Source organism: Nematolebias whitei, chromosome 23 (assembly GCF_014905685.2).
Source record: "Nematolebias whitei isolate Nwh7 chromosome 23, NemWhi1, whole genome shotgun sequence".
Classification (NCBI taxonomy): Eukaryota; Metazoa; Chordata; class Actinopteri; order Cyprinodontiformes; family Rivulidae; genus Nematolebias; species Nematolebias whitei.
In genome coordinates, this window is record NC_056520.1 from 14,421,457 (window position 1) to 14,433,915 (window position 12,459).

Sequence of the window (12,459 nt, forward strand, 5' to 3'; positions counted from 1 at the left end):
TTTTTTTTTTCTTCAGCAGTGTATAAATGTGTGTAATATGTTTCAAGCTGCGGTAAAGTAGTTTATACGTGAGAGACTGGATATTCGTTTGAACATCCAGCTGATGAAGATCAAAACTGGTTGTTTTACTGATCGATCCCGTTTGTTTCAGGTGGGTTTCATGAACGACGGACGAATCGTGGCTGCAGATTTCCAGTACTACGTCAACGCTGGCTGCGCTGTGGATGAATCTGTTCTGGTAGGTCAAAGAGGGAGTGATCCGGAAGAAAATTACAGCAAAATCACATAAATGTTCAACCAAAATTCTCAAAGTAAAAATTGGACATAGTGTAAAAATGTAAACAAAAGCATATTGTAATGATTTGCTCATAAACCTACATTTTATTCACACAATAAACATTACATAAAAATAAAAAAAGATGTTTTGAATTTGATGGCAGCAACACATCTGTAAAAATTTGGGAAGGGGCAACGAAAGGTTGTAAAATTAATTAGTATGAATAAGAAAAAGTTGGAAAAGCATTTTGCAGATAATGTCAGTAAGTGGACTTGGGTGGTGCAGAGGTTAGAGAAGGTGGGTTTGTGATCGGAAGGTCGCTGGTTCGACTCCACGTACCAACATCAAAATGTGTGTGGGAAAGGTCAAACCCCCACACCTGCCTCCACCCTCATTTGCCCCACTCTGGGCCCCTGAGCAAGGCCTTTAACCCCCACCATCTGCTCACCCGGGCGCCCTAGATGGCAGCTCTCTTCTCCACACAGAAGGCTATAGTAGCTCGGTGGTTTGTGGTTGTGTCATGAAAGGCATCTGGTGTAAAAACAATTGCCAAATCTTCGTGCGCGTTAGTTCGTTGTGGCGACTCCTGAAGAAGGGAGCAACCGACAAGGGAAAAACAAAAGGCCAGTAAGAGGACTGGGTATAAAAGGAGCATTTTAGAGAAGTAGATTTTTTTAGAAGTAAAGATGGGCAGATGCTCACAAGTCTGTGAAAAACTGTCTAAAAGTAAATGGACTGTACTTATATAACGCCTTTCTATCTGATCAAGGTGCTCAAAATGCTTTACAACACAATCTGTGTCCTCATTTACCCATTCATACAGCACTCTACTAGATCTTTACAAAGCTAATTGAACAAATCATTCTAAAGAGACTAATCAGAGCTTTATCACATTCATACACCGATGGGACACACATCGGAGGCTATGAGGGGTTCATTGTCTTGCCCAGGGACAATTTGGCATGTGACTGCTGGTGGATTCGAACCCCCAACTCTTGCATTGGAGGACGACTGCTTTAACCACTCAGCCACAGCCGCACTAGTAGTAGTGGAACAATTTCAGAATAATGTGCATCAGCAGAAATTTTTCATTCATTCTTTATTTATACACAAGGCTTAATTTGTAAACTGACTGATGCCGGAACAGCAGGCAAGCCGGGGTGGGGGGTGCGTGGGTCCTCTCACAGAAAATGTCGACTAACAGAGATGCCATTTCCTGCATTTTGCTGTATTTTAACAGGTTGTTATACATCACCATTGACCTGCATTTGTAAACACTTAACAAAATTACTATTTTGGAGAAGAACAGCAGGTTGTGTGTGAATAGAGCAGATCCGATTCTGTCAAGTGTCCTAAACCCCCCTCCTCCCTCCCCTCACTTCATGGTTCTGAGCTGAACTCTTCTCCACTGAATTCAGTCCTGGTTGTTTCTCCTGCTCCAATCTCGTGGCACCGTTTGAATCACCCGAAGGCTTCGATTCTCGGTTGTTGGAGCATCCATTCATCCATCCATCCATCCATTTTGACAAATTAGTGCCGTTTTGAAACATGACGTGTAATGTGAATAACCCATCAAACATTTCTCTTTTTGTATTTTTAATTAATTTTTTACAGTAAGCTTTTTTTATTTATTATGTCTGAAATGTAGAAGGAGTTCAGACACCTGCTGCTGTTGTGCTTGCGCTGGGTAGAGTTGTTTGGAGACGTTGTGCATAATGTCCACTGTGCATTTATTTATTCTGTTGAATAAATGATTGTTTCTGTTTCGGAGGGTCTGAGGAGGGGAGAGGGGGTGTTTTTCAGTGCACAGCCCTTCTGAGTAGGGACAATATTTGGAGAGTAGGAGGAGAGAAGGACTCCGCGCAGAACCTCCGTGTGTAAATGTGACCATCTGGAGCGTGTGAGCGAGCTGGTTCGCCGCACGTGCTGCGGCTGGAACATCCACTCTACATACTGTGTCCGCCGGGCTAAAGGCAACAGCTCCTCTCGTTGTATTTGTAATAAACAATCAAAATAAAAATGAGCGATGACTTTGTACCTTTAGGGGCGGAGTTGCCGGATCTGAACAAAGAATTGCCAGAACAGAACAAGTCAAAATGAGAGCGTTCCTGGATCTTGTTCCGGCAGAATCTGGCTCAAATTAACCACTGTTTATACAGGTTAAAGAGGGTGGGTCCTAAGACTGAGCCTTGTGGTACACCATTATTAACTGTTAAATAACCGTTATATAGATGTGTGAAGACTTTGAATATTCCATCATCTGCAGTTCATGATCATCAAAAGATTTCATGAATCTGGAGAAATCCTTGTGTTCAAAGGATAAGGTTGAAAGTCTACAATGGATGGCTGTCACCTTTGGGCTCTCAGGGGCCACTGCAATAAAGACGGGTCTCATTCTGTTTTGAACCTCACTGCATAGACTCAAAAGCACTTCCAGCAAATCATTGTCTGTAAACACAGTTTACTGTATCATCCAAAAATGCTGCGTAAACCTTTATCATGCAAAGAAGTCATGTGTGACGGATCCAAATTTAAAATCTGGTTTGGAAATCACAAATGCAATGTCTTACTTTCTAAAGTGTAAAGAGACCATTCAGCCTGTTAACAGGCACTATGTTCAAAAGCCTGCCTCTCTGATGGTATGCGGTGCATTAGTGCCTCTGGTATACAGTAGTCCCTCGTTTATCACTCAGCTTAATACTGGTATTTAAACATATTTACCATACGCAGATTTTTTTCAACTTACTTTTATTTAAATATGTACCAGTCTTGATTGACTGACTGCTTTAAAAATAAATCTGACTTGACCTCCTCTGCTGAGCTCACATGAGTGGGAGGAAGTGGGAAGAGCCCCTCCTGTTGTTACGTTTAATGTGTTCTGATGTGAGCTTAAAATGAGATCCCAGTATTTAAACACATATCTACCGTACACAGATGTCACACAGAAATAATAAAAAAAACCTTTTATTAAAATATGTAGACTTGACTGCTTAGACGACTTCTGCTCAGCAGAGCCCATGTCGTGATACAGGGGAGGGGTCACACAGCCTTCAACATAACCAAAAAAAAAAAAGTACAGGTAGTCGACCAAAAGTCGCTCTTTGCTATGTTCTTCATCCTGAGAACTAAAGTCATCTTCGAATCTCAGAAAAACATGATCACACACCGCCTCCATGTAGCCCTTGTCACTTTCCTTCATGCTGTTCGCATCATCCCCCAGAAGAGTGGGGAATGATGACAGAGTGGGTGGAGTTATGGGTAGGAAATCTGACACCCTGAGCGAGAGGCTCCAGATCTGATCTGATCACCTGAGGACATTCACTTTATGTTTACATGGACATAAGTAACCGGGTCAAACGGTCGTTCGGAATAAAAACGCGTCATGTTAACACCCCGTTCGAGTTATTTTTTGTTTATTCAGCGTGATCCGAAATAATTTGTGATCAGAACGAAACGGGTGGTTTACACCGATTCATAACCCAAACGGTGCACATGTAAACGCTTGATCCATTCGGTTTTTTCTGATCGTGAAAAACTGACTTGACTGCGCATGTGCGACTGTCATTTCTGCCTGGCTAATGCTAATAATATTAGCATGTCGAGGAAGTAAAAGTGGTTGGTGAGCAACACAACATTTCTACTAGAAACTTTGAAAGAGCTCAAAATGATCTGTATTACCTGTAGCTCAGTGCAGTAACGTCTCCACCGTCGTTAAAACCTGTCGCGGGTCCATTTTGGGCGCTCAGGTTTGTTTACGTTCATCCCGCAAGTAAATCGAAAGTAGAACTTCTTCTTCTGTGTTTTTTTAAGGAGAGTTTACCACTCTGCACATGTCAGTACTTCTGCTCGGAACAAAGCCCGCTGCATGTAAACGCTCGTCATGAACAGATTGTGCCCATGTAAACGATACACTTGGATTCATTAATCTGAAAACATTTCAATCCGGTGAAAAACATTTGCGCATGTAAACATGGCTTCTGTTGAACAAACACCTGCCCCTAAGAGGGGCGGGCGCTGGGTGACTACATGGGTCCCCAGCTCTGTCAAAAGAAAATGTTAGCTAGCTGCAGGAAGCTGCCGAGAGACGGCAGGAAGTTTGTCAAAATAAATTATTAATATTTATGAAAAAAATACATAAATTAGCCGCTCCTGCTTATAAACTGCGGGGTACAAAGTATAAGAAATAAGTAGTGGCTTATACACGGGCAATTATGATAATTGATTTTGATTTTTTTTTTCAGGTTTCTGAGAAGATTCTGCTTCATTTAGACAACACCTATAACATTCCCAACCTGAGAGGTCGCTCAGCCACCTGCAGGACCAACCTGCCCTCCAACACCGCCTTCAGGGGCTTCGGAGTGCCGCAGAGCCTCTTGGTGGTGGAGAACATGGTCAACGATGTGGCCATGGTTCTGGGACGCCCTGCGTACCAGGTTATACACCTCATGTTTCCATCTCATACGATATTCAGAGTTTTGTTTTCTAACGTTTAATAATCCTCACCAGATTAGAGAGATCAACATGTACAAGGGGCCATCAGTCACACACTACAAGTTCGAGTTCAGTCCGGAGAACCTGCTGCACTGCTGGGAGGAGTGTAAGCTCAGGTCCGAGTACAGCGTCCGCCTCAGAGCCGTCGACCAGTTCAACCAGCTGAACCGCTGGAAGAAGAGGGGGATGTCTATTATTCCCATCAAGCACGGCATCGCGTTCGCAGAGGGGTTTTTAAATCAGGTCTGTGGGGTTCTGTTCAGCTTTAAGGATCGACTTGTTTCAAACAATCATCAGAACACGGTTCCATCTGGTTCTTTTTGTGTTTGTAACAGGCTGCAGCTCTAGTCCACATTTATAAAGACGGCTCTGTTCTGGTCACTCATGGCGGGACGGAGATGGGTCAGGGGATCCACACCAAAATGCAGCAGGTACTGCTAAAAAACATGAACGATCTATAAATAACACCAAAATGAAAACAGGTGTGGGATGTTATTAATAACTCGTGTTTTTAATGCAAAGTAATAAAGCTTCAAGTTAATTTGTTTCAAGCAAATATGAACTTTTTTCAAGCTGCCAAGTCAAGTCAAGTTTATTTCTAAAGCAGCTGCTACCAAAGTGCTTCACAATTAGATCAAGGCAGTAATTAAAGAAAAATAATAATAATAACACAACGTAATTAAAATCATAAAAATAAAAACAATGAGAAACAATGAAATACTAAATCAAATTACACCATGTTAAATGTCAGAGAATACAGGTGTATTTTAGAAGAGATTTAAAAGCAGGAAGTGACGTGGCCTGTCTAATGTTGGGGGTTGATTGTTCCAAAGTTTTCTTATTTTTTTAATATACCCTTTATTTATACAGATAGTCTCATTAAGTCACAAGAAGTCATTTTCAAGAGAGACCTGTGTTTGGGAGCAAATGATGGGGGTTAAGGGCCTTGCTCAGGGGCTTTTTAGAGGAAAATTAGTCTCTTTAACCCCAAAATGTGAATCCTTATCTATTTAAAAGAACCATTTTTATTAAACCCACAGAGGCTAAATAAGCACAAATTCAATTGTGATTTTAGTATATTTTATTATAAAAATGAAGCGGGAAGGGATCATTTTGATGAATAATTTTATTCTGAAGGGACACCACTCTCAAAGCTTTGAGATAAAAAGTCTGAACGTCAGTCTTAGCAAATGTTATTGTTTAATTACCTCAAATTAAAGTGAGTTCTTTTGCATGAAAAAATCAGATGCCATAAAGAAAACACACACGCTTCAGTATACATTTTTTTAATGTTTATTTAGCTATATATGAGCAACTAACTGTTGGAAATGATTGCTTACATTTAAATGATGGCTTTGTTTAACAACCGGAGTTTATTGAAATTAACTTGACCTTTAAAATACTTGTTAGCAGAAATTAACAGGTAAAATGGAATTATTCGATGTGATTACCCAAACCAAAATGAGATGGAATAAAATTAATTGTAATTTTCTGAAACTTTCAGCAGGGCAAATTAATTATGCAAATTTAACCAAAAAGGAGACGTTTTGTTTACACATCCAATGGTTAAATTTTGGTCTTAAATTTAAGGGAAAATAATTACTGAACTGAGTTAATACTAATTTGGATGAAATCTAAACTGACGGACACCAGGCATCACATCCCAGAGTAAGCTTTCTCCTACTGGGAGTAGTCTTCAAATGGCTGCCGTGTAGGTACCAGATGTGGGACTCTCTCTTTCTCTGCTTAGATGGTCTGTGACGTGACAGTGGCTGTTTCTTTCACATCCCTGGACATCGATGGCAAGGCGAGGAGTCTGGTCACTGGTTTTGAGTGGTCAGCCTTCAAATGGCGCACTTCTTCGGGAGTTCTGGAAGGAATTTCTTTGAATACAGACCAGCTCTTTCTGTTATCATCCTGAGATTTAAATGATCATTGATCAGAATGGTGCAGAGAAGGGAGGAGGACTAGGTTCAATCTTGGTACAGGGTGTTACCGGAACTTTCTTGGGGTTCTGTTAAAACTCAAAACGTCCATTTTGGGTTCACAGAAAGGGCTCTCAGATATTATCAGATTTATTGGGCATTTGGCTGTTTTTGAAACAGTAAAAGTCTCTTTGGGACATTGTCCAGACTGGAGGGTTGCTGAGAAAGGGTTTAACTGTCCCCAGGTCTGAGACTGGAGAGGAATGTCTCAGTTGTTGTGAAAGGAAGACTGTTTTTTTTTTTTATTTGGGGGGACACCTTCACAGAATGAACTCACTCAGTCCCAATTATTAGAAAATAAAAATATGGCATAACACCGAGGGTAGATGCATGTATACCTCTACAAAAATATAATAATCTGTGATAACTATGAATATTGTTATATATGCACACTAAGACTACTGAAATGAAATAAAAACCTCAAGTAAAATAACTGAAAGTAAAGGTCCAATTAATTGTTAAGTTGCTGAAACTTTAAAGGCAGATTTAGGACTGGTTCTAGATGCTTGTTTATTTATATCTGGTTTGTGAAGGAGTTAATATTTCTAGGCTGAACTATGTTTGGACACCGTGATCACTAGAGAAGCATTGAAAAGCTTTCTCCTACCAGGATGCACTGGCCAGTTGAGTCCAGGGCAGGTGCACTGATGATCCGAGTTAACTTGGAGATTGATGCTTTCCCCAAGTGGACTGATGGTGTTTAGGAAAGGCAGATTGTCCACCTCTTCTGCTTCTGGCTCTGTAGTAAACTGGGTTTTCAGCAGGACGCTGAAGTGATTTCAGCCCAGTTCTGGAAAACAGTTGTGGGCCCCAACTGGTTCTGAACGTCCTTTATCTTGGTTCTGTGCAGAAAATCAGGTTGGAACTCATCAGCGACTATCAGGATCTTTACGGTTGGCTACTTTGCTGAAAACTTGGCTGATTTGAAAGTTAAAATAAAATTCCAACTTTTAGAAGTTAGAAATTCTTCATGCTTCATCTTGCTTCTCCGTCTTTTCAGAACTCTGAAAACGAAGCTCAACTCTCTGTGAGAGTAACACATCATTGGTCCACCCACGAGCGAAAGCGATGTGCCTGTTAACTTCTAGTCCAATCAGAGGTCATAAGGTGGTTCTGACTCTTGGTCTTTGTTTTTCTAAAGAGACATCTAATTTAATATAAAATACATATTTCTGCCTTGAACGCTTCATTCTAAAAGGGAAATAAGACAAGTATATTATCTTTAAGATTACTCAAAGCACACTCTTTTCATGAACATTAACATGAGAATGAGATAGGGATGTGCGATATGGCATAAAATTCATATCACGATATGTATTGTGAAGGGTGGCGATAATGATATATATCACAATATGTTTTTGGTATAAAACTAGCAATAGGAATTTTTTTTTAAATCATAGGGTGTCCTTTTGCCATCATTTATTTTGAAAATGCTATACCACAAAATAATATCAATTAAGAAAATTCCACCACTAGGTCCAGAGAGTTTTTAAATAATAAACAAATCAAGTATTAGGCTTCTTTCTTGTAGTGCAAATGTAATTTTAGCCATATGTTTTAAACAAAAGAATATGTTGTTAACTCTTAACAGTTTCCAGTATTCTCACTTAAGAAATGAACAGCAGCAGAGCAGCAAGTGCACGCTGAAAACGCTTAACTCTCCAACCCTCTAGTGGGCGTCTCCTTCCGCTTTAAGGAGCTGACACAAAATGGTGACCAGTTTCCTCTGTGGCTTTGACCAGAGGGTCTCGCAGTAAAATCACACAACACAGCATTCTTTTACAGATCAGAGAACAGGTTTCTCTAAAGCTGAACAATGCTTACTTTAACTTTCGACGGAAAAAAAACAAACTTTTGATGGAACACAGCGTTATGTGCATGCGTCCGAATATGGCAACACTACTACACTTCATTACAGCGGCTCTGCAGACATTGCACGTTGCTGTCTTGCGGTGTTTAGTGTAAAATACTTCCACACAGCGGACATGTTACGATGAAAAGTTGGTTAGCTGTTAGCAACAGTGCTGCTCAGTGCTCAGCCCTCAGCAGAGCCGTATAGAAAGAGTATTTACTCATGTTTTAGCTGGCTGAAAACGATGAAATGAATTTCCTGAATGTGAGGTGGGTCTTATTACTCTGGGTTCATGAAACACAGTTCCGTTCAGGAAATCCATTCCATAGTTTGAAGCCAACGTGCAGATCAGCTGGCAGGGAATCACATGTGGAGACGTATCAGCAGACACAGACATGTATCATGGAGCAGAAAAATCTGATACGTAAATCATGCTGGTATCGGAGGCCGATACCAATACCGGATCGACTTGGCCCCATCCCTAGTGACAGCCCTGAGAGTCATGCATCTGCTAGGAACAATGTCAGCGGCTCACGTCGTCGTACTGCTAGGATTGCTGAATATGAAACGGCTGCAAAGATAGCTCATTCGTCTGCATCTCAATCTCACACATCACAAGCACTGCATGGTTACCATTCCCCCATAGGTAGGGGCGGACCTGAGTCACTGGGGAGACCATCAGATCCTGTCGGAAGGGATTCCCCTGGGTAAAGTGACGGCATTCACTTCCATGTTCACAGACGCATCCCTCTCCAGATGAGGGGGGATGTGTCGGTCCCAGACGGTGGGAGAGAGGTGGCCAGCCCACATGTCCCTCCACATAAACGTGTTGGAACTTTTATAGTGGGGAAAGTGATCAGTCATTTTGTCCCACTACTACGGGGTCATCACATGATGGTTCACACAGACAACAGAACCACGGCGGCTTACATAAATCACCAAAGGGTTGTTTACTCAGCTTAGCTGTTGGACGTGGTCAGAGAATTGCTCTGTTGGTCATGCACATACAGTATCTGCGCTCTATCAGAAAGTCTACATCCCAGGCGTGCTAAACAGAGGCGCAGATATTATGTCCAGAGAGGACCCTGAGGACAAAGATTGGAGCCTTCATCTGGATCTGATCTTTCAGATTTGGAGCTAATTTGGGAGAGTGGAAGTCTGATGGCCACTCGAGAAAATGCCCAGTGCAAACTGTTTTTCTCTCTGAACTCGTGGGATGCACCACCGCTGGGGGTGAATGCACTTGCACACAAACCATGGCCTACGAAGCTACTTTATGTTTTTCCTCCTACTCCACTTATAGCGCAGCTGTTGGAGTGGGTTCGAGAGGAATGGTTGAGGGTAATCCTGATCGCCCCAGAATGCACGAGCGCTCTGTGGTTCATGTCTCTACGACAGCTGACGGGCCAGCCGTGGAAGCTACCGTGACGAGAGGATGCCCTCTTACTGGTGGGAGGAGCAATCAGGAGCTCCCCCAATGAGAGGTCAGCGCCTCTGGGCCTGACCGCTGAATGGGACTGTTTAGAGAAAATTGGTCTCTCTCAGGATGTGGTGTGCACAATCCAGGGTGCATGTGCAGCCTCCAGTATGGCCTGTTACACATCTTAGTGGACAGCTTTTCAGCGATGGTGCCTGGAGAAGGAAGTGGACCCGATCTCATGCCACTTAAGCTGCATATTGTCCTTCCTGCAGCTGGACAGAAATTTGGCTTTCAGCACAATTAAAATGTATGCTGTAGCCATTTCTTCCTGCCATGATGGTTTTAACAATAGGATGGTTTTTAATCATCCTCTGAAAAAAGGTTTTCTGAAGGGCATGCACAGACATAGACTTAAGGCTCATTCCACCAGAGGGATTTCAACTTCCACAGCGCTGCACAGAGGTGTGTCTGTACAGGACATTTGTTCTGCGGCTTCCTGGTCGTCACCGACTCTTTTCATTTGCTTTTACCTGCATGATGTCTCCAAATTTTCTCTGACACACTTGGTTCTCAGAGTCCTATCTGAGTGACGTCACAGCTGTTCTCACTCAATCTTCTCAACCCTGCTCATTCCTCTTATTAGCAGGTGTTTTTATGTTTGTCCAATCAAGCAGGGGAACTTCCTTTCTATATTGAAGCCCCCGTTCCGCTTTTGTTGCCACTTATGTGAATAATGCTGAATCCTCAGCTTCAGACCGGCACAGAGGTTAGCCTGTCACCAATGCACACCAAGCACATGGATCAGCGGTGCAAACTTATGCTTGAATAGAGATTCAGGGTGATTGTATATAATATATTGTACATAACTTTGCTTTATCCACTTTAGCATAAAATAAACATCAGAAAAAGTTCTCAAAGTGCAAGATTTCATATTTGATGTCACATAAATAAAAGTATTTGTAAATTTACATTATTCCAAACTGACCAATCGGCTGCTTTTGTTAAAACTTGTCTTTTTTTGCTGAACAGTTTATGTTCTTGTTTGCTGTCAGGTTACGAGCCGGGAACTTGGCATCCCAACCACGAAGATCTACATCAGCGAAACCAGCACTGGCACGGTTCCCAACTCGTGTCTTTCGGGTGCTTCCTTCGGCACCGACGCCAACGGCATGGCGGTCAAGGTGAAAACGCATCTCCGTGGTTACTCCTGGTTTAAAGTGAAGCCATCATTAATGTGTCCTTCCTTCAACCAGAACGCCTGTGAGATTCTGTACCAGCGACTGGAGCCGATCAGACTTAAAAACCCCAAAGGATCATGGGAGAGTTGGGTAGGATAAGAAAGCTAACGTTGAACATTTTGTGTTTTTTAACTACACTTCAGTAAACATGTTTTTTTACTCGCATGGCAGGTCCAAGAAGCCTTTTTGGATAAAATCAGTTTATCAGCCACTGGATTCTTCAGGTTCGACTAAACTACCGGTACTTGTTTGGATCTTTAATGATTGAAGCAACAGCTGACGTGTGTTTGTACTCTTCCTCAGAGGTAAGGACCTCTACATGGACTGGGACAAGATGGAGGGCCAGCCGTACTTCTACTTCACATATGGAGTGTGTTGTTCTGAGGTGGAGCTGGACTGCCTCACGGGAGACTACAGGGTCTGGACTCTAGTGTTGCACCGTTCTTTAACTAGAACACGAGTCCAGCTGGTTATAAACAGAGGAACATTTCTGTTCTGCTTCTTACAGACGGTTAGAACTGACATTGTGTTCGACATAGGCAGAAGTCTGAACCCGTCTGTGGACATTGGTCAGGTAGGAACTTTTTTATTTATTTAACAGCGACATTAAAAGTGCAACTGAAAACCTAACTACACAGAAATGTAACACACACCTATAAACCATTAAAAGCTCAGCACAAAAGAGATACCTAGAACAACATAGCTCAAAATATGAAGGCACCTAAAAAATGTTTTTGTTTAGCAGATTTGAAAGTGCACCGTGTATCATTTCAAAGTTCAAGGTTCCTTATTGTCATTCGTATCATATGTGGTCAACATGAGATGGAACGAATTTGTGTATTCAAGGTCCAAGTTACATCCAAAAATAGCAAAAATATCAAGTATAAAAAGAAACAATATATAAGGATCTAAGATATACACTAAGACAGAGGTTCCTAACCCTGTTCCTTGAGGAACACCATCCTCCTGCATGTTTTACGTAAGTTGTTTCTCTGCTCTGACACACCTGATTTTAATTAATGGATGATTAACAGGCTTCTGCAGAACATGGAGTAATTAAATCACTGGATCAAGTGTGTTGGAACAGGGAAACAACTAAAACATGCAGGATGGTGTTCCTCAAGGACCAGAGTTGGGAACCACTGCATTAAGATATACGCTAAATGAATGCTAAACAATACGCCAAAAGATCTCAA

General features: G+C 41.8%; 1 protein-coding gene across 1 annotated transcript in view; it reads left to right on the forward strand.

The window, feature by feature from the left end:
* The window catches only part of LOC119428855 (aldehyde oxidase 1-like), a 50,281-nt gene that overhangs the window by 35,600 nt on the left and 2,222 nt on the right, over positions 1-12,459 (forward strand). The window contains exons 24-32 of the mRNA XM_037696546.1: positions 152-238; positions 4,519-4,710; positions 4,784-5,011; positions 5,104-5,199; positions 11,078-11,206; positions 11,279-11,353; positions 11,435-11,487; positions 11,567-11,681; positions 11,772-11,837. Of these exons, the coding sequence (XP_037552474.1) occupies positions 152-238; positions 4,519-4,710; positions 4,784-5,011; positions 5,104-5,199; positions 11,078-11,206; positions 11,279-11,353; positions 11,435-11,487; positions 11,567-11,681; positions 11,772-11,837 (1,041 nt within the window). The remainder of the gene's footprint in view (positions 1-151; positions 239-4,518; positions 4,711-4,783; positions 5,012-5,103; positions 5,200-11,077; positions 11,207-11,278; positions 11,354-11,434; positions 11,488-11,566; positions 11,682-11,771; positions 11,838-12,459) is intronic.